Genomic DNA, 23,635 nt, shown 5'->3' with positions numbered 1-23,635 from the left:
TCGTTTGGACAAACATTAAAATGTGTCAGTTTGTCACGATCACAAGGTTGGAGTAATAACATGCTAAACTACTTAAGAAATAAGCTCGAATCTAGGTTGTGCCTTTAGATTTCGGAGAAATTAAAAACTAAGGAAGAATTTCACTTCTCATTGACTTCTCATGCCCCGGCCTGGTCTATTTGGTCTGTTTCACAAGCGTTCCCGGAAGTCTCACGAAGTTGCGCTTCTGGGTTTAGAAACTCTGTGGTATATTATTGTTTTTTTTATAGAAATTGACATTTTTTATAGAAATTGTCGGCGATCGACTAGGAATGCTTTGGAGATCGACCAGTAGACCGCGATCGACCGGTTTGTGATCACTGGTCTGGCCTTTTTAAACCAATGGTTTGTCGACTGCAACAATGTAGAACTGGGAACAAAGCTCACTCAAAATACAAAGTCAACATTTAAACCACCTCTCAAACAGCAGGTGCTCTGGTAAATTCCACAATTCCTCAATGAGCACAACCTCTGTCTGTTCAAGCTATAGGCTACTTCTGTCATTGGAAAAGTGGACAGGCGTGATGTTTTTTTGCCCTAAACTGTGGCTAAAGAATCCCCAAGGCAAGGGCCTCTTGGTCAAGCTAGCCTTATTCACATAGTGTGCTCTGTCCTTCGGAGCACGATCTAGGAGCCACAGCATGCTGCTGAGGGGGCCAGCCCTGTACTTCACATGGGTGTCAAGGCCAAGATAAACCTCCCTCTGCCTGGAACCACAATACTCCCACTCTACCAAGACCCCAGAGAAACTCCTCACAATCAACACAGGTGTGCGATAATTAGGGGCTGCCTACCTCAATGTCTAGATGGGGAGGAGAGTCTGTGTCAGCTTGAAAATACAGTTGACGGACACAGCTAGTTAGCAAATTGGGACTGCTCCAGTATTTGGATATGGCAGCACAAGAGTGGGCCTTGGGCTCATTCTAGTTGAGTCAGTTGTGTGGGATGACTAAATACTGGTACATTGACATCTCCACAACAGCTCTGTACTTGAATGACTGCAAACCCTGGAGGTGCATCAGCTCCGGCACCTTAAATAAATACTACCATCAACGGTTGCTTATGACACATCGCAATTCTCCCCAACTAATGGGTGAAGAGGAAGTGTGCTAATGTTTGCATGATGAAATGTACCAATGGCTAATTGACACCAGATCCTCTTATGTTCCTGTTCCTCTGAGCAGAATGGAGGCTTACTCATCATGTAGCCTAGGCCGAGCTAACTACAACATTGTGCCATAGTTATTCTACACAGCCAAAAATAACTTTTAAATAGCGCAACTGGATTGGGTGGAGCTGGTGTAGTGTTTTTTCCATACATCCACACCACTGGAAAAATATATATCATTTGAGTCAGAATTAGTAACAAGACATGTTTGGCCAGTTCCACCACATTCAGTTAGCATAGGCTAATACCCAAAAGAGCACAACATAATGTTTAGCCTATGCCATGTCCATAAATTACAGTTTACCATCTCAATTCCAGTATAAGGCAAGAATAAGCAAGGACAGTTTTGCCATTTGTTGATTGTGTGATTGCTGGAATTGAGGTGGAACAGTTTGCTGCTATTAGACAGGAAAGATAATCTGATGGCCTGCTGACTGCTGTTCTTGCTGGACTAGTTCACCACCTACAAAGGCTGCACCCAGTCAACTCAATTACAACATGAATGGCAGTCTATTCTCAAAAGACTAACCTCTTGATTCATTGTTCGGTGTCAACAAAGCACCCAGTTGAGTACATATTGCTTTTTTGGGGTTTCAGTACGGCGGGAAAAATAAACACCAACAGTTACTGTAGTTAATTTTGGTTAATTTGAGAAAATACAAAACGTTGGTATTCCCGATTCCATAAATGATCATGAGTCATATAATGACTGGTGAGAGCACAATCAGAATACCAACACTTTGTATTTACTTAAATGAAAAACACACGATTACTCAGCAACACTAAAATAAAGTGCAATATGCGTGTGAAATCAATGTGTAAACATGGCTCAGACATCGTATAGGCCCATGGTATGATGTTTTCTTACAAAGATGAAAATATGTGCACTTGTGTGTGACTCATAAAGGGGGCGTGTCTGCAGCACAGTATCTCTCATCTCCCACTCTGGGGTAATGTGATGGGCCGTCATTGAGTACCCTTGCGTGGCACTTGAGGCCCATCCATCTGTAGTAAGCGCAACACAATGCACCATTGCTTATATAGAGCGGGTCCTACCCGTTTGCTGAAAATTGGTGCGATAGGGCGAAGTTAGTAATGGGCGCATATCCGCGGCTATAAACATGCCTATCGCTCTTGTAATTTATTTGGCACGGTCAGAATCTGCAGCGAAGGACTGCTTGAAAGCGGAGGGAAGAAAGAGTTGATGTTTTTTTTGCGTTTCCGTCTTGCTCAGGTGGTGGGAACACAATGGTGATGTTGACATACATTTGCCAACATGTTTGAGGTGTTGGCAGCTGCATAGGCTATTTTCGTTGATCAGTGGCGACATAGTACTGGTAACTTTTTGTCCATCGCTGTTGTAATCTACTGGGAAGCCAAAATGTTCCCAAACTGGAGATTTAAACGATGGAGAATTTTCCTGGTTTATCGATCCCATCCTACAGGGCTCGGTTTCCCGATAGCGATGGAATGTAGGCTTACGAGTGTTTTCACATTGTTCCTACAACGGCCGACATGCGTTTCACAGTCGTTGTGGCCTGTGTCAATACGGATAGGATCAAAATAAATTCAGCATGCTCTCTGATCAGCGTTCTCCCTTTCCAATCTTACCATAACATTATAATTATTCCACAATAGTGACGACGAATCAGCTCTTAGAGAGCTATTATCAACTATGGCTACAAATATTGAGGTAGGGTATTCTAATTCTTACCCCAGAGGTTCGCAAAACTAGGGGTCACAACCGGATATGAAAATGGGTTTGCGGGATATATATATATTTTAAATGCTGTTTTATAAATGAAATATTATATACTAAATAAAATAGAAACTCAACATGCAAAAACTATAAAGATTTGACTGAGTTACAGTTCATATAAGGAAATCAGTCAATTCAAATGAAATCATTAGGCCCTAATCTATGGATTTCACATGACTGGGCAGGTGCCCTTCCCCACCCACTGGAGAGCCAGGCCCAGCTAATCAGAATTAGTATTTCCCCCACAAAAGGGCTTCATTACATACGGAAATATTCCTCAGTCCGTTTTTTTTATTTAAAAGGCACACGTAGCCTACATATCAATACATACATACGATCTAGGTCAAACATGGGAGAGGTGTTGCTTGCTCTGTTCTTTTAAACCAGGTTTGCCGTTTATTTCAGCCATATGAGATGGTACGGAGTTACACACAATGGCTCTATGAAAATACTGTACGCTTTCTTGAATTTGTTCTGGATTTGGGGACTGTGTGTGTCAGAGTTGTGTGTAAGTTGACTATGCAAACATTGAGATTTTCAACACAAGTGATGCAGTCAGTCTCAACTCTTAGCAAAGAGAAACTGTCATGCACAGTATTTATATCAGCCCTCTGATTATAATGAAGAGCAAGATGTGCCGCTCTATTCTGGGCCAGCAGCAGCTTAAACTAGGTCTTTCCTTGCAGCACTCAACCACAATCAAAATAAGAAAACTAGAGCCTGCAGAACTTGCTTTTTGGAGTGTGGTGTCAAAAAGCAGTTTCAACTGTTCTGCCTGCGGCAGTTCACAGGACGTAGTAACTTGTCCCGGACATTCGGATTTCGACTCTCTACTGCAACTGCTGTCTCGAACTCTGAATGCTCAACTAAAAAAAAGCCAACTGACATCTACTCACGAGGTGCTGACCTTTTGCACCCTCTACAACCAATGTGATTATTATTTGACCCTGCTGGTCATCTATGAACGTTTGAACATCTTGGCCATGTACTGTTATAATGTCAACCCGGCACAGCCAGAAGAGGACTGGCCACCACTCAGATCCTGGTGGGCTAGGCAACAGAAGGCTACCACACTAACTTGTATTCTTTGGTTTCTTCCTAGCCTTTCTAGGGAGTTTTTTTCTAGCCACTGTGCTACTACATCTGCATTGCTTGCTGTTTGGGGTTGAAGGCTTGGTTTCAGTATAGTACTTTGACATTGGCTGATGTAAAAAGAGCTTTATAAATACATATGATTGATCTCTTTACTACAGACAGACCTCTCCCCATCTTTACAAACTTTGAATGTAAACTCAGCAAAAAAAAGAAACACCCTCTCATTGTCAACTGTGTTTATTTTCAGCAAACTTAACCTGTATATATTTGTATGAACATAAGATTCAACAACTGAGATATAAACTGAACAAGTTCCACAGACATGTGACTAACAGAAATGGAATAATGTGTCCCTGAACAAAGGGGGGGTCAAAATCAAAAGTCAGTATCTGGTGTGGCCACTAGCTGCATTAAGTACTGCAGTGCATCTCCTCCTCATAGACTGCACCAGATTTGCCAGTTCTTGCTGTGAGAGGTTACCCCACTCTTGTACCAGTTCCCGGACATTTCTGGGGCCCTAGCCCTCACCCTCCGATCCAACAGGTCCCAGACGTGCTCACTGGGATTGAGATCCAGGCTCATTCCTGTCTTGCAGGAACTCAGCCATACTGCTCTTTCTGTGCGTGGTGGCATTGTCATGCTGGAGGGTCATGTCAGGATGAGCCTGCAGGAAGGGGCCCGAGTTTTAAATTAACACACTGAAACTCTGTTGTTAATTTGTGTACAGAGAAATGCCAGCTAAGAGCTGGCAGCAAGCTGATAGTCCAACCAGTAAAGGCTGCTTTACCACTCTTGTGTAGCGGAATGACTTTTGCTTCCCTCCAGGCCGGTGGACAAAGACTTTCCTGTAGACTCAGATTAAATATATGACAGATAGGAGTGGCTAAAGAGTCAGTTACCATCCTCAGTAGCTTTGCATCTAAGTTGATAACAATAATCTTCCACTTATCCCACACTAACTTCATAAAATTCTAACTTAAAATGCTTTACTTTTATTATTAGTTTTTTTGTGTGCATGAATACGATAGCTCACTGTTCATTGTTGGCATTTCCTGCCTAAGTTTGCCTACTTTGCCAAATAAGTCATCATTAAAATAAATTGGCAACATCAAATGGTTTTGTGATGAATAAGCCATCTGATTCAATGAAAGATGGAGTTGAATTTGTCTTTCTGCCCATAATTGAATGTAAATTACATGTAAAGTGATCTTGGCTTCATAATACAGTGTCTTCTTTTTGTTGTGTTTAGTCACATAATATCTAAATTTGCAATAAGTCAGCCAGTCAGATGTGCAGCCAGACTTATTAGTAAACACCTTTTTCCCCATCTCTTTCAACCATACGGTTTTACAATTTTTCATCAATCCATGTTACCTTAACAGTTCCAACAGTCAGTTTCTTAATAGGTGCATGTTTATTAATAATTGGAAGAAGCAATTTCATAAATTCATTAAGTGCAGCATCTGGAGACTCCATATTAATCACATCAGACCAACAAATATGTTTTACATCATCCACATAAGAGTCACAGCAAAATCCTTTGCATGATCTCTAATACACTTTTTAGGCCCAGCTTTTGGAACTTTGGCTTTCCTGGATATAGCCACTATACTTTTTCCCAAGATGGCGTAGCAGTCGGACTTGTTTGTCTTGTCCCATGTATATATCCTTTTCTTAAAAAAGATATACACTTCTCAAAAAATAAAGGGAACACTAAAATAACACATCCGAGTTCTGAATGAATGGAATATTCATATTAAATACTTTTTTCTTTACATAGTTGAATGTGCTGACAACAAAATCACACAAAAATGATCAATGGAAATCAAATGTATCAACCCATGGAGGTCTGGATTTGGAGTCACACTCAAAATTAAAGTGGAAAACCACACTACAGGCTGATCCAACTTTGATGCAATGTCCTTAAAACAAGTCAAAATGAGGCTTAGTAGTGTGTGTCTGCGAAGAGCACAGGGCGCCAGCGGCGAATTTGCCAATCTTAGTGTTCTCTGGCAAATGCCAACGTCCTGCACGGTGTTGGGCTGTAAGCACAACCCCCACCTGTGGACGTCGGGCCCTCATACCACCCTCATGGAGTCTGTTTCTGACCGTTTGAACAGACACATGCACATTTGTGGCCTGCTGGAGGTCATTTTGCAAGGCTCTGGCAGTGCTACTCCTACTCCTCCTTGCACAAAGGCAAGCCCCCAGCTGTGCCCTGGACACCATTTGTGAATTGATTGCCCCCCTGTCAATCTTCAGAGTTCGTACAGTTAGGTGACCTAAACTGCTTAACACCCCGACTGTCCTACAATCTAAGCAAGATGCCTTCAATCTCACACAAGTTATCAAGGAACCTACCAGGTAAAACCCTAAATCCGTAACCATGGGCACCCTCATATATATCACCCTGACCAACTTGCCCTCTAAATACACCTCTGCTGTCGCGGTCATCCCAGTCTTCAAAGGGGGAGACACTAGAGACCCAAACTGTTACACCTTATATTCCATCCTGCCCAGCCTTTCTAAAATCTTTGAAAGCCAAGTTAACAAACAGATCACCGACCATTTCGAATCCCACCGTACCTTCTCCACTATGCAAACTGGTTTCCGAGCTGGTCATGGGTGCACCTCAACCACGCTCAAGGTCCTAAACGATATCATAACCGCCATCAATAAAAGACAGTACTGTGCAGCCATCTTCATCGACCTGGCCAAGGCTTTTGACTGACAATCACCGCATTCTTATTGGCAGACTCGATAGCCTTGGCTTCTCAAATGACTGCCTTGCCTGGTTCACCAACTACTTCTCAGACAGAGTTCAGTGTCAAATCGGAGGGCCTGTTCTAGGATCTCTGTCAGTCTCTATGGGGGTGCCAAAGGGTTCAATTCTCAGGCCCACTCTTTTCTCTGTATATATATCAATGATGTAGCCTCCGACACTTTACTCAGCAAATTGGATGAAGTCTATCACAGTGTAATCCGTTTTGTCACCAAAGCCCCATATAATGCTGCGACCTGTATGCCCTTGTCGGCTGGCCCTCGCTACATATTTGTGGCCAAACCCACTGGCTCCAGGTAATCTATAAATCTATGCTACGTAAAGCCCCACCTTAGCTCACTGGTCACCATAGCAACACCCACCCGTAGCACACGCTCCAGCAGGTATATTTCACTGGTCACCCCCAAAGCCAACACTTCCTTTTGCTGCCTTTCCTTCCAGTTCTCTGCTGCCATTGACTGGAACAAATTGCAAAAATCACTGAAGCTGGAGTCTTACATCTCCCTCTCTAACTTCAAGCATCAGCTGTCAGAGCAGCTTACCGATCACTGTACCTGTACACAGCCAATCTGTAAATAGCACACGCAACTACCTCATCCCCATATTGTTACTTAACCTCTTGCTCTTTTGCACCCCAGGGTGAACAAACTTGCACATCATCATCTGCACATGTATCACTCCAGTGTTAATGCTAAATTGTAATTATTTCGTCTCCATGGCCTATCTATTGCCTTACCTCCCTACTCTTCTACATTTGCACACACTGTACATAGATTTTTATATTGTGGCATTAACTGTACGTTTGTTTATGTGTAACTGTTGTTGTTTTTGTTGCACTGCTTTGCTTTATCTTGGCACGGTCGCAGTTTAAATGAGAACGTGTTCTCAACTGGCCTACCTGGTTAAATAAAGGTGAAATAAAATTTTAAAAATAAGAAATTGTGATCACTGCATCCAATGGATATGGATACAGCTTTAGAACAAAGTTCTACAGTATTAGTAAAAATGTGATTGATACATGTGGATTATCTTGTTCCTGTAGTGTTTGTAAACACCCTGGTAGGTTGAATGATATTTAATATGCTTATTCATATACCACACCTGTTAGGTGGATGGGATCATGTTGGCAAAATACAAAATGCTCACTAACAGGAATGTAAATCCATTTGTGCAAAATATTTTAGAGAGGGCCTCCCGAGTGGTGCAGCGGCCTAAGACACTGCATTTCAATGCTCGAGGCGTCACAACAGACCAAGGTTCAATCCGGCCGCGACCGGGAGACCCATGAGGCGGCGCACAATTGAGCCAGTGTCGTCCGGGTTAGGGGAGGGTTTGGCCGGGATGTCCTTGTCCTTTGGTGCTCTAGCGACACCTGTGGCGGGCCGGGCGCATGCAACGCTGAAACGGTCACCAGTTGTATGGTGCTGCCTCCAACACATTGCTGCGGCTGGCTTCCGGGTTAAGCGAGCAGTGTGTCAAAAAGCAGTGTGACTTGGCAGGGTTGTGTTTTGGAGAGTGCATGGCTCTCGACCGTCACCTCTCCCGAGTCCGTACAGGAGTTGTGCAGCGATAGGACAAGACTAACTACCACTGAAGAAATGGTCATTAAAAAAAAGGAAAAGACCATTAAAACTCATGGTACGCTTATTCAGTGCTCTTGACCACATTAAAAACAAATATCAAAGCAGGTTGGATGTGACAGGAGAGATGAGGTGCGCACTGTCAACCTCGCCCCCTGACTTTGAGAAGATACGACGCAACATGCATCAAGCACACCCATCGCATTAGTGGCGGTGAGATAAGACAAGCAATTTTGAAAAGAAGGTCGACGACATCCGATCCTCGTTTGCTAAGTCAAACGACACCGCTGGTTCTGCTCACACTGCCCTACCCTGTGCTCTGACCTCTTTCTCCCCTCTCTCTCCAGATGAAATCTCGCGTCGTGACGGCCGGCCGCCCAACAACCTGCCCGCTCGACCCTATCCCCTCCTCTCTTCTCCAGACCATTTCCGGAGACCTTCTCCCTTACCTCACCTCGCTCATCAACTTATCCCTGACCGCTGGCTACGTCCCTTCCGTCTTCAAGAGAGCGAGAGTTGCACCCCTTCTGAAAAAACCTACACTCGATCCCTCCGATGTCAACAACTACAGACCAGTATCCCTTCTTTCTTTTCTCTCCAAAACTCTTGAACGTGCCGTCCTTGGTCAGCTCTCCCGCTAATCTCTCTCAGAATGACCTTCTTGATCCAAATCAGTCAGGTTTCAAGACTAGTCATTCAACTGAGACTGCTCTTCTCTGTATCACAGAGGCGCTCCGCACCGCTAAAGCTAACTCTCTCCTCTGCTCTCATCCTTCTAGACCTATTGGCTGCCTTCGATACTGTGAACCATCAGATCCTCCTCTCCACCCTCTCCGAGTTGGGCATCTCCGGCGCGGCCCACGCTTGGATTGCGTCCTACCTGACAGGTCGCTCCTACCAGGTGGCGTGGCGAGAATCTGTCTCCTCACCACGCGCTCTCACCACTGGTGTCCCCCAGGGCTCTGTTCTAGGCCCTCTCCTATTCTCGCTATACACCAAGTCACTTGGCTCTGTCATAACCTCACATGGTCTCTCCTATCATTGCTATGCAGACGACACACAATTAATCTTCTCCTTTCCCCCTTCTGATGACCAGGTGGCGAATCGCATCTCTGCATGTCTGGCAGACATATCAGTGTGGATGACGTATCACCACCTCAAGCTGAACTTCGGCAAGACGGAGCTGCTCTTCCTCCCGGGGAAGGACTGCCCGTTCCATGATCTCGCCATCACGGTTGACAACTCCATTGTGTCCTCCTCCCAGAACGCTAAGAACCTTGGCGTGATCCTGGACAACACCCTGTCGTTCTCAACTAACATCAAGGCGGTGGCCCGTTCCTGTAGGTTCATGCTCTACAACATCCGCAGAGTACGACCCTGCCTCACACAGGAAGCGGCGCAGGTCCTAATCCAGGCACTTGTCATCTCCCGTCTGGATTACTGCAACTCGCTGTTGGCTGGGCTCCCTGCCTGTGCCATTAAACCCCTACAACTCATCCAGAACGCCGCAGCCCGTCTAGTGTTCAACCTTCCCAAGTTCTGTCACGTCACCCCGCTCCTCCGCTCTCTCGACTGGCTTCCAGTTGAATCTCGCATCCGCTACAAGACCATGGTGCTTGCCTACGGAGCTGTGAGGGGAACGGCACCTCAGTACCTCCAGGCTCTGATCAGGCCCTACACCCAAATAAGGGCACTGCGTTCATCCACCTCTGGCCTGCTCGCCTCCCTACCACTGAGGAAGTACAGTTCCCGCTCAGCCCAGTCAAAACTGTTCGCTGCTCTGGCTCCCCAATGGTGGAACAAACTCCCTCACGACGCCAGGACAGCGGAGTCAATCACCACCTTCCGGTGACACCTGAAACCCCACCTCTTTAAGGAATACCTAGGATAGGATAAAGTAATCCTTCTCACCCCCCTTAAAAGATGTAGATGCACCATTGTAAAGTGGCTGTTCCACTGGATGTCATAAGGTGAATGCACCAATTTGTAAGTCGCTCTGGATAAGAGTGTCTGCTAAATGACTTAAATGTAATGTCAGACTAATTTGAAATTGACTGTCATAGCCCCACATTAAAAGTATATGATTGTGAATTGAGAATACAAATCAATAATACTGTTAGAATGTTTTCCAATTGACTGCCACATGAAAACGTTTGCAATGCTGACCACAGAGACATCATTGGTGATTAGGGACAGTTTTTCCAAACCATCAAATGATTTAGGCTAGTCTACCCAACCCTCTGAATCATGTTCCAAATGATTTCTGCAGGTTAGTCCTGTGACATTGAACAAGACAGTTCTGCAAATCCAACCTACTTCTTCCTGTTGGCAGTTCCTTAAACATCAAACACAGAACTAGAAAACCAAAGGCTTAGCATTGTCCGTTGTGACTAGGGATGCTTTACAGCCTATGTGTTTATACATGTGGGTTTGAGAGCAGAGAAGGCAAATTTCCTATTTAACAGTTGGACAAAAAGTTATATTGTATTTGGCTTAATGTTCCGAAACTTCCTTGAAAGGCAGCAAAAACATAATTGAGTTAGATTAGTTTGGTGATACTTACTCAGTTTTCCTTCTCTCCTTGTTATCAAAAATCTCATTGAGATTGATGGTACTCTGGCCCAGGAATTTATCCATTCCCACCAGGGACCTGTGCATCACGATGAGGCATAGTTCGTAGATTTCTGGGTTGTCCTCCAGAAGCAGACCTGGCAGCTCAAAGGAGGCTTCTTCTCTCCACACTGGGCTAAGTGTTTTCTCTGCCACAGATGTCGAGTACTTCTCCTTTCCCAGCTGAATGATAGTGTAGGCATCGTTGGTGCCATTCTTACTCTTAGCTTGTAGGTCAGTTGCTTGAAGAACAGTGGCTTGGACATGAGTCGGGAACCACTTTTGGGACTGCTCTACTAGTGACATGATCAGCTCTGTTTAAGTGTGGTTAGCAAAACAAATGTATGTGGAGGTGAATTGACCTTAAAGTGACGACAGAGCATGCAAACAGTAACAACTTATTTCTTAGTACATGATGTTCATGTAGATTGGTGATTTGTAGGCAAAGACAACTTAAAGTGCTTATTGGTCATGTATGTTTTATATGTACAGCTAGTAGCACATCTCAATAGTTAGCAACTAACTAATTACTTCAGTCCATTTTACACACTTGTCTTTTGTGATTATCATATCACAAATGTCCAAGCCACTGTTGTTAAGCAAGTCACCTGAAAGCAACATGGGAGAGAAGAGTACATTGTAAGCAGTTGTGCAGGTTGACTAACGTTAGTTACCCAACGTATGTAATACAGATGTGCTATGATTCAAGTTCAGCAGGCCAACTAACGAACAAGCTAAACAGCTGACACAAATAACCATTGCTAGTTTGCCTGAAGGATTAGCTAGCTATTTAGCTATACAGCAAAAATAGCGTATTCTTCAGTTCTGTTGCCTTTGTCATATTGTGACAGACCAATCGTTATTCTTATACAATAATAACGTGTTGCAAAGTAGTAGCATTGATTACTAGCCGTACAGTAGATTGGACAGCTGATTATGTTAGCTAACTAAACAAGCTTGCTCAATACTGTACCTCGTCATTTTCTCCAAACTTGCGACATTTTGCCATCATGTAAATCCATTCGATTGTTTAACATATTTCACAAATAAACTTCAAAATTATTTATTGGAGGTAGATTTCGTGATTTTACAGCCTGCAAGTTGTACCAACCAAAAACTCGAATTTCCTTGTTAGCCAACTACATCCGCAACAGTCACAGGTGAAAGTTCAAGCTCCTCCTCTGTTGCCGTAGAAACAAACGGGGTTACAGGAGCATGTTCATATTTGTACATGCCATAGGATTATTTTTATTTCTATTTATTTAATTAGGCGAGTCGGTTAAAAATACATTATTATTTACTATGACTGCCGGGAAAAACCAGACAACGCGATGCAAATTGTGCGCAGCCCTATGGGACTCCCAATCACGGCCGGATGTGATGCAGCCTGGATTCGAACCAGGAACTGTAGTGACACTGAAATGCAGTGCCTTAGACTACTGCGCCACTAGGTACATAGCCACTTGGTACAGAAAGGAGCCAAGACTGTGGAAGAGGAATGTGCCTTTTCGAAAAAGCAGGAAACATATGTCCATGTGGTTCTAATGTAGGTGATACAGTTTTCTCGATTTGGAGAGTTGGTGCATGCCGAAAATGGAAAATGCATGAAAGTGTTTCATTAGAGTGGTAAATCCAATCATATCGTGACTAACAGTAATTAATTCAAACAAGGAAGTAATAATGAAACAATGGAAAGTATGTGTCTATGATTTACAGCCCCAAATATCTGGTTTCCACTAGTTATCATAGCCACAAAGTCATAAACCCTGCCTTCTACAATTTCTCAGATGATGAACTTTACCCTAACTAACCTCAACCCTAACCTTAACCATACCGCTAAATGTATTTCTAATCCTAAAATTAAATTAAGGTTAGGGTTAAGGTTAGGATAAAGGTTTAAAATCAGATACATTTTAGAAAGCAGGGTTTATGACATTGTGGGTGTGGTTGTGACGACCCAAATCTCTACAATGTGTGGTTGTTGACGACCACAAATAACAATAAGAGTAACGACCCTGTATTTATAAACGTGGATATAGACTTTGTAACTTCTGCATGATGTTGTGGCACAGTTGATGCCACACAGGACTACAGGCCATAATGTTTAGAGTTCGCTGACCAACACAGACAAAGTCCCTCAGTCTGTTTCATAGCACTATGATCAGAGCCATCTGCAGACAATGATCAACTAGGGGAATAATCAGATTTTCAATATTTTGACGTCAAATTTATAATTATGTAAAATATATGCAACAAATGTTCCACCAACAGGTTTCTGTGCCAATGCAACACAAAACGAATAAACAAAATAAATCAATATCATGGTTTGCGTTTTCAACACCACAATAAATAGACTATGTCAATCTCGACAAACAGAAAATACATCCCTCTCTACCTTGAAGGCGTGGTTTGACAATCTCCAAATGTCATTCAACTTTTTGGTGTTTTGTAACAGATGTCTCTTTCCATTCATCTATTGACAACGGCACAGTTTGGATTGATTGATTGATTTTATCTGTCAATAAAAATAATACATATACACACAAAGATTTTTTTTAAATGACCAGGATTGCACAATAAAGTTGGGGATTTATTTCCATTGTGGTCCCTATTTTTTCACATACATATACATACACTACATTACCAAAGGTATGTGGACATCTCATTCCAAAATCATGGGCATTACTATGGAATTGGTCCCCCCTCTGCTGCTATAACAGCCTCCACACCTCTGGGAAGGCTTTCTACTAGATGTTGGAACACTGTGGTGGGATTTGCTTCCATTTGCTTCCATTCAGCCACAAGAGCAATGGTGAGGTCGAGCAGTCGGCGTTCCAATTCATCCCAAAAGTTTTCAATGAGGTTGAGGTCAGGTCTCTATGCAGGCCAGTCAAGGTCTTCCACACCGATCTCAACAAACCATTTCTGTATGGACCTCGCTTTGGCCACGGGGATATTGTCATGCTGAAACAGGAAAGGGCCTTACCCAAACTGTTACTACAAAGTCGGAAGCACAGAATCATCTAGAATGACATTGTATGCTGTAGCATTAAGATTTCCCTTCACTGGGAAATCAGCCACAGACCATTATTCCTCATCCACCAAACTTTACAGTTGGCGCTATGCACTGGGGCAGGGAACTTTACACCACTCCAGCAGATGCTTGGAATTGTGCATGGTGATCTTAGGCTTGTGTGCATTGCTTGACCATGGAAACCCATTTCATGAAGCGCCCAATGAACAGTTTTTCTGCTGACGTTGCTTCCAGAGACAGTTTGGAACTTCAACCGAGGACAGATGATTTTTATGTGCAACACACTTCAGCACTCGGAAGTTCCATTCTGTGTGCTTGTGTGGCTTATCATTTCGCGGCTGAGTCATTGTTGCTCCTAGATGTTTCCACTACACAATAACAGCGCTTACAGTTGACAGCGGCAGCTCTATCAGGGCAGAAATTTTACTAACTGACTTGTTGGAAAGGTTGCATCCTATGATGCTGCCACATTGAAAGTCTCTGAGCTCTTCAGTAATGCCATTTTACTGCCAATGTTTGGCTATGGAGATTGCATGGCTGTGTGCTCGATTTTAAACACCTGTCAGCAACGGGTGTGGCTGTAATAGCCGAATCCACTCATTTGAAAGCGTGTCCACATACTTTTCTATATATAGTGTAGATACAGACACATTACAGAGACAGAGATGGAAAAAATGATCAACCTCCAGATGAGTATGAGGGGGGGAGTTCAAGTACATTTCTTACAAGCTTGTTTGGCTGGTGGCTTATTCTTTAGATATTTGGGGCTGCTGGTGAACCATGATGTGCAGGCATAATCAAAGTGACACTGGACTAGCACACTTGCCAGTCTTTAGGGTGTCTATAACTAGGTGTCCATCCAATTGGTGACAGATTTGTGAATATTCAAAATTCTTCATAAAAACAATATATTTCCTTTAGGAAAATTTTCTGCAGGACAACATGACTGGGACGATTTTAATCTACCGTACATTTGAGAACTTTAATGGACATTCATATGAATTTAGATTCAACCTGGTGTAGCCGGCATCATCAATAAACAAGGGATGTTAGCAAAATGAGCCACATTTACTTGTCCTTAAACAGTCTATAAGAATATACAAACACACTACTCCTTGTATTTCGATGTGTAGCATATGCAAAACTTTATAGCCTATTTTTAGGCTACTTTCCTAAACAAACATTTGTCCACCTCGCGGTTCAGCTGTCAGAGATTTGAGCACTTAATATATCAGGGAATTGCATGCAAATGCCTGTAGGCATAGGGGTTCAATGTATAATATTCATATTTGAATATGTTAATTGCACAATTTTTTACCTCAGCTACATGTACCCCCTGTATATAGCCTCATTATTGTTGTTTTATTGTGTTACTTTATTACATTTTTTACTTTATTGTATTTAGGAAATATTTATAAATAAAGGAAAAGCAGCTTAGGCCTAAACCCAGAGAGATAAAAATGTGTTGGTGGGATGCTACGACACCAACATTTATTTATTTATGTCAGATGGCTAATGCGTCTGCTATACATATATAGACGTACAGAATGAGGGTAATTTGTTCATTTTCGATCCAAATATTTTGTTTAAAGATAAGCATTATTTTTGTTAGATTACAGGAGTAACTCTGGTAGGCCTGAAACAGTCTTCCTCACCTCAAGTTCAATTGTCGGAGTCAGTTGGAGCGCCGGGGCACTGCCTTCACATCATAGGCCTGCAGTAGCTAAAGCTTAATAATAGCCACACAAACCTTCACAAACGTTTCTAAACTTGAAAAGTAAGTCAAGCCACTGTTTATAGGGAAAATAGGAGCAGAAGAGTGAAAGTACACAAGAAAATACACCCTCCGCAAAACAAATACAACAATCTCCAATTTTGGACCATCAATCCCCACAGTAAATATGAATCTGTCCCTAAGTGAACTAAATTACTATTGCCCTGTTGCACTCACTTCTGTCATCATGAAGTGCATTTTGTTTTCTCTCAGCCTGTTCAATTGGGTCCTGGACTTCCTGATGAGCTGGTGGTGAAGGTAGGCAACATCACCTCCGTTACGCTGATCCTCAACACGGGGACCCCACAAGGGTGTGTGCTCAACCCCCTCGTGTACTCCCTGTTCACCCATGACTGCGTGGCCACACACATCAAGTTTGCAGATGACACAACAGGGGCAGGCCTGATTACCAACAATGATGAAACAGTATACTGGGAGGAGTTGAGGACCCTGGCGGAGTGGTGTCAGGAAAATAACCTCTCCCTCAACGGCAACAAAACTAAGGAGCTGATCGTGGATTTCAGGAGACAGCAGAGAGAGCACACCCTCCACCACATCGACAGGGGCACAGTGAAGAGAGTGAAAAGCTTTAAGTTTCCACTGCGTACACATCACTGAAACCTGAAATGGTTCATCTACACAGTTAGGAGGCTGAAGAAGGCTGAAGAAATTCACCCCTAAGACCCTCACAAACCTTAACAGATTGAGAGCATCCTGTGGGCTGAATCAACAACCTGGTACGGCAATTGCCCCGTCTGCAACCGCAGGGCTCTCCAGAGGGTGGTGCAGTCAGCCCAGCATATCACAGGGGGCACACTGCCTGCCTTCCAGAACATCTACAGATCAAATAAAATCAAATGTATATATATAGCCCTTCGTACATCAGCTGATATCTCAAAGTGCTGTACAGAAACCCAGCCTAAAACCCCAAACAGCAAGCAATGCAGGTGTAGAAGCACGGTGGCTAGGAAAAACTCCCTAGAAAGGCCAAAACCTAGGAAGAAACCTAGAGAGGAAACAGGCCAGTCCACAGGGTGGAGATTATAAAAGAACATGGCCAAGATGTTCAAATATTCATAAATGACCAGCATGGTCAAATAATAATAAGGCAGAACAGTTGAAACTGGAGCAGCAGCATGGCCAGGTGGACTGGGGACAGCAAGGAGTCATCATGTCAGGTAGTCCTGAGGCATGGTCCTAGGGCTCAGGTCCTCCGAGAGAGAGAAAGAAAGAGAGAAAGAGAGAATTAGAGAGAGCACACTTAAATTCACACAGGACACCGAATAGGACAGGAGAAGTACTCCAGATATAACAAACTGACCCTAGCCCCCCGACACATAAACTACTGCAGCATAAATACTGGAGGCTGAGACAGGAGGGGTCAGGAGACACTGTGGCCCCATCCGAGGACACTCCCGGACAGGGCCAAACAGGAAGGATTCAGCACCCGGTGTAACAGGCTAGTCAAGAAGATCATCAAGGACATCAGCCACATGGGCCACATCCTGTTCAACCCGCTACCATCTAGAAGACCTTTGTGTCAGTACAGGTGCATCAAAGCTGGGGCTGAGAGACTGAAAAACAGCTTCTATCTCCAGGCCATCAGACTCTTATATAGTCACGGCTAGCCGGCCTCCAACCAGTACCCTGCCCTGAACTTTAGTTACTGTTACTAGCCGGCTACCATCCGTACTCTACCCTACACCTTAGAGACTGCTGCCTTATGTACATAGTCAATTTAATGTTTACATGCTTGGAGCTGTTTCTAAGCAGAATAGAAAGAGGAGTGGGAGGACCCCGTGCACAACTGAGCTTAGAGGACAAGTACATTAGTCTCAACTTCAACAGTGAAGAGGCAACTCCTGGACAGAGGAACTCTGCCTAGAAGGCCAGCATCCCTGGAATGACCATCTGATCATTTATCACTCGTGTTAATCTGCAAAATTATAATTATTCGCCTACCTCCTCATACCTTTTGCACACAATGTATCTAGATTTTTTTTTCTTTTTTTTCTACTGTGTTATTGACTTGTTAATTGTTTACTCCATGTGTAACTCTGTGTTGTCTATTCACACTGCTATGCTTTATCTTGGCCAGGTCGCAGTTGTAAATGAGAACTTGTTCTCAACTAGCCTACCTGGTTAAATAACGGTGAAAAAAAAAAAAAAAAATCCCAAGTCACCTCTTCACTGTTGACATTGAGACTGGTGTTGTGCGGGTACTATTTAATGAAGCTGCCAGTTGTGAGTACTTGTGAGGCGTCTGTTTCTCAAACTAGACACTCTAATGTACTTGTCCTCTTGCTCAGTTGTGCACCGGGGCCTCCCACTCCTCTTTCTATTCTGGTTGGAGCCAGTTTGCGCTGTTCTGTGAAGGGGAGTAGTGCACAGCGTTGTACGAGATCTTTAGTTTCTCGGAAATTTATCGCATGGAATAGCTTTCTATTCTCAGAACAAGAATAGACTGATGAGTTTCAGAAGAAAGTTCTTTGTTTCTGGCCATTTTGAGCCTGTAATCGAACCCACAAATGCTGATAATCCAGATACTCAACTATTATTAAGAAGGCCAGTTGTATTGCTTTAATCAGGACTACAGTTTTCAGCTGTGCTAACATAATTGCAAAATGGTTTTCTCATGATCAATTAGCCTTTTAAAATGCTAAACTTGGATTAGCTAACACAACGTGCCATTGGAACACAGGTGTGATGGTTGCTGATAATAGGCCTCTGTACACCTATGTAGATATTCCATTTGAAAAAATCAGCCGTCTCCAGCTACATTTAGTCAGGAACAACATTAACAATGTCTACACTGTATTTCTGGTCAATTTGATGTTATTTTAATGGACAATTTTTTTTTTCAAAAACAAGGACATTTCTAAGTGACCCCAAACTTTTGAAAGGGAGTGTGTATTTACATGAATTCTGATTATTTCCAGGGATACATGAAATATATGTATATATAATAATAATAATAATATAATATATATCTTTGTTAGAAAGAATGCTATAGTTCCCTTGATGTCGTGGCTCCAGAGTGATGCAGTGGTCTAAGCACTGCATTTCAGTGCAAGAGATGCCACTACAGTCTCTGGTTCAAATCCAGGCTGAATCACATCCAGCTGTGAATAGTTGCACACAATTGGCCTGGGTTTGCCTGGGGAAGGTCGTCATTGTAAATAAAAATGTGTTATTAACTGACTTGCCTAGTTAAATAAAGGTAAAATAAGCCCAAAAATATATAGTGATGCTGAATGTAAAAAATAGCTCAACATACCTCACTCTCCCCTACATCTTAACCAAATGCACCTGCCTATGTTGGTTTTATCGTTCTGTCATGAACAGTGCAGTATGCACAGTCCCAGAGATGGAGCTGGGCCATCCATCACAGTGAGATTATAACTCTTATCTAGAGTTCATTTTTAAATTAAATGCTATGGCTTATTGAAATATTAGGCTGTATTAAACATGCTTCAGGCCGCTTTAAATAAGAAGGTACCTTTTCCCCCTGCCATTTTGTGTCAAGTCTGACTGCAAACACCAGAAAACAAAATCAAATCAAATCTTATTTGTCACAGACACATGGTTAGCAGATGTTAATGCGAGTGTAGTGAAATGCTTGTGCTTCTAGTTCCGACAATGCAGTAATAACCAACGAGTAATCTAACCTAACAATTCCACAACTACTATCTTATACACACAAGTGTAAAGGGATACGAATATGTACATAAAGATATATGAATGAGTGATTGTACAGAACAGCATAGGCAAGATGCAGTAGATGATATAGAGTACAGTATATACATATACATATGAGATGAGTAATGTAGGGTATGTGAACATTATATTAAGTGGCATTGTTTAAAGTGGCTAGTGATACATTTTTTCCATCAATTTCCATCAATTTCCATTATTAAAGTGGCTGGAGTTGAGTCAGTAGGTTGGCAGCGGCCACTCAATGTTAGTGGTGGCTGTTTAACAGTCTGATGGCATTGAGATAGAAGCTGTCATTGAATCCGTCTCGTCGTTGTTGGTAATCAAGCCTACCACTGTAGTGTCGTCCACAAACTTGATGATTGAGTTGGAGGCGGGCATGGCCACGCAGTCGTGGGTGAACAGGGAGTACAGGAGAGGGTTCAGAATGCACCCTTGTGGGGCCCCAGTGTTGAGGATCAGTGGGGTGGATATGTTGTTACCTACCCTCACCACCTGGGGGCGGCTCGTCAGGAAGTCCAGTACCCAGTTACACAGGGCGGGGTCGAGACCCAGGGTCTCGAGCTTGATGACGAGTTTGGAGGGTACTATAGTGTTAAATGCTGAGCTGTAGTCGATGAACAGCATTCTCACATAGGTATTCCTCTTGTCCAGATGGGTTAGGGCAGTGTGCAGTGTGGTTGCGATTGCGTCGTCTGTGGACCTATTGGGGCGGTAAGCAAATTGGAGTGGGTCTAGGGTGTCAGGTAGGGTGGAGGTAATATGGTCCTTAACTAGTCTCTCAAAGCACTTCATGATGACGGAAGTGAGTGCTACGGGGCGATAGACGTTTAGCTCAGTTACTTTAGCTTTCTTGGGAACAGGAACAATGGTGGCCCTCTTGAAGCATGTGGGAACAGCAGACTGGGATAAGGATTGGTTGAATATGTCCGTTAGCACACCAGGCAGCTGGTCTGCGCATGCTCTGAGGTCGCGGCTGGAGATGCCGTCTGGGCCTCCAGCCTTGCGAGGGTTAACACGTTTAAATGTTTTACTCACTAGGCTGCAGTGAAGGAGAGTCCTCAGGATTTGGTAGCGGGCCGTGTCAGTGGCACTGTATTGACCTCAACGCGAGCAAAGAAGTTATTTAGTCTACCTGGGAGCAAGACATCCTGGTCCGCGACGGGGCTGGTTTTCATTTTGTAATCCGTGATTGACTGTAGACCCTGCCACATACCTCTTGTGTCTGAGCCATTGAATTGCATCTCTACTTTGTCTCTATACTGACGCTTAGCTTGTTTGGCTTTTAGTTTTGCGGAATGCTGCCATCAATCCACGGTTTTTGGTTTGGGAATGTTTTAATCGTTTCTGTCTCATCGTTACAACTCCCTTGCGGGCTCGGGAGAGACGAAGGTTGAAAGTCATGCGTCCTCCGATACACAACCCAACCTAACCTAGTGGATCTAGGCTTCTTAACACAGTGCGCATCCAACCCGGATGCCAGCCGCACCAATGTGTCGGAGGAAACACCATGCACCTGGCCACCTTGGTTAGCACGCACTGCGCCCTGCACAGGAGTTGCTGGTGCGTGATGAGACAAGGACATCCCTACCGACCAAGCCCTTCCTAACCCGGATGACGCTAGGCCAATTGTGCGTCGTTATTTATTATTTGATATTGAGATAAAAAATGGCTGCATTGTACCTTCAATTTGATAATTTGTCAAATGCTTTCATGTATTATCCTATTGGAAAACAGTACCTCAATCTCTCTGTCTTGTGTGGGATATAAACATGAAAGGCATTGCATTCCAACATCACCTATATCCTTTCATTGTTTTCCTCTAAATAAATAATAAGGAAACATCCTCACTCAGCTAAAGGTTAGAGATGCCGCTCTCAAGGAGCAGGACACTAATCTGGATACTTATAAGAAATCCCGTCACCCACTTACCCCAATGTGGCTCAACTTACCCTGTCCCTATACTCAACTTACCCCATACCCGAAGTAAGTTGTGCCAAGAGACCTCTTTTTGTGGACAAGCTATGTGTCACGTTCTGACCTTAGTTATTTTGTTATGTCTTTGTTTTAGTATGGTCAGGGCATGAGTTGGGTGGGTTGTATATGTTATTTTTTCTATGATTAGCTATTTCTGTGTTTGGCCTGGTATGGTTCTCAATCAGAGGCAGCTGTCAATCGTTGTCCCTGATTGAGAACCATATTTAGGTAGCCTGTTTTCTATTGTGTTTCGTGGGTGATTGTTTTCTGTTTTCTGTTGTGTGTCTGCACCAGCCAGAACTGTTTTCGGTCGTTTCTCTTTGTTATTTTGTTATTTCCGTGTTAATTTAATAAATATGGACACATACCATGCTGCACCTTGGTCCTCACCTTCTTCCACCGACGACGGTCGTTACACTATGTGTTCAAAACTTATGTTTACATGAATTCTGATTATTTCCAGGGATACATGACATCCTGAAATATAAACATGAAAGGCATTGTAATCCAACATCACCTATATCCTTTTAATGTTTTCCTCTAAATAAATAATAAGTAAACATCCTCACCGAGCTAAAGGCTAGAGCTACTGCTTTGAAGGAGTGGGACATTAATCCAGACGCTTATAAGAAATGTCACTATGCCCTCAGACGAACCATCAAACAGGCAAAGCGTCAATATAGCACTAAGATTGAATCCTACTACACCGGCTCTGACGCTCATTGTATGTGATAGGGCTTGAAAACTATTATGGACTACAAAGGGAAACCAAGCCACGAGCTGCCGAGTGACGCGAGCCTACCAGATGAGCTAAATGCCTTTAATGCTGGCTTTGAGGCAGCAACACTGAAGCATGCATGAGAGCACCAGCTGTTCTGGATGACTGTGTGATCACGCTCTCCATAGCCGATGCGAGCAATACCTTTAAACAGGTCAACAGTCACAAAGCCGTGGGGCCAGACAGATTACCAGGACGTGTACTCAAAGCATGCTCTGATCAACTGGCAAGTGTCTTCACTGACATTTTCAATCTCTCCCTGATCGAGTCCGTAATACCTACATGTTTCAAACAGACCACTATAGTCCATGTGCCCAAGAAAGTGAGGGTAACCTGCCTGAATGATTACTGCACCATAGCACTCACGTCGGTAGCTTTGAAAGGCTGGTCATGGCTCACATCAACACCATCATGCTGACAACCCCAGACCCACTCCGATTCGCATTCCGCCCCTACAGATCCACAGATGATGCAATCTCAAATCGCACTCCACACTGCCCTTTCCCACCTGGAAAAGAAACACCTATGTGAGAATGCTGTTCATTGACTACAGCTCAGCATTCAACACCATAGTACCCACAAAGCTCTTCAACAGGATCCTGGACTTCTTGGCGGGCCGCACCCCCCCCCAGATGGTAAAGGTAGGCAACAACACATCTGCCACGGTGATCCTCAACACTTGGGCCCCTCAGGGGTGCATGCTTAGTCCCCTCCTGTACTCCCTGTTCACCCACGACTGCGTGGCCAGCACGACCCAACACCACCATTAAGTTTGCTGACGACACAACAATGTATAATGGTAGACCTGATCACCTACAACATTGAGAGAGTCTATAGGGAGGAGGTCAGAGACCTGGCAGTATGGTGCCAGGACAACAACCTCTCCCTCAATGTGAGTAAGACAAAGGAACTGATCGTGGACTATATAAAAAGGAGGTCCAAACAGGCCCCCGTTAACATCGATGGGGCTGTAGTGGAGCGGGTCGAGAGTTTCAAGTTCCTTGGTGTCCACATCATCAACGAACTATCATGGTCCAAACACACCAAGACATTTGTGAAGATAGCATGGCAACACCTTTTCCCCCCCAGGAGATGATGAAAAGATTTGGCATGGGTCCCCAGATCCTTAAAAAGTTCTACAGCTGCACCATCAAGAGCATTCTGACCGGTTGCATCACCACCTGGTATGGCAACTGCTCGGCATCTGACCATAAGTGGCAACAGAGGGTAGTGTGTATGGCCCAGTACATCACTGGGGCCAAGCTTGATGACATCCAGGACCTATATACCAGGCGGTGTCAGAGGTACTCAAGTCACTCAAGTCA

The 23,635-nt window shown here is 43.7% G+C and overlaps 1 protein-coding gene across 2 annotated transcripts in view; it reads right to left on the bottom strand.

The window, feature by feature from the left end:
• LOC124038118 (rab11 family-interacting protein 2-like) overlaps window positions 1-12,176 on the bottom strand; it is a 32,000-nt gene extending 19,824 nt beyond the window's left edge. The window contains exons 1-2 of one of the 2 annotated variants that reach the window (XM_046353599.1): window positions 12,007-12,176; window positions 10,987-11,216 (exon numbers count right to left, since the gene is read on the bottom strand). In XM_046353599.1, coding sequence (XP_046209555.1) covers window positions 10,987-11,216; window positions 12,007-12,045 — 269 coding nt within the window. In that variant the 5' untranslated portion in view covers window positions 12,046-12,176. Of the gene's footprint in view, window positions 1-10,986; window positions 11,642-12,006 lie in introns of both variants that reach the window. The other variant, XM_046353598.1, reaches the window with a different exon arrangement.
• Window positions 12,177-23,635: the final 11,459 nt, after the last annotated feature.

Source organism: Oncorhynchus gorbuscha, linkage group LG06 (assembly GCF_021184085.1).
Source record: "Oncorhynchus gorbuscha isolate QuinsamMale2020 ecotype Even-year linkage group LG06, OgorEven_v1.0, whole genome shotgun sequence".
Taxonomy (NCBI): domain Eukaryota; kingdom Metazoa; phylum Chordata; class Actinopteri; order Salmoniformes; family Salmonidae; genus Oncorhynchus; species Oncorhynchus gorbuscha.
This window is presented reverse-complemented; position numbering and strand designations above follow the sequence as displayed.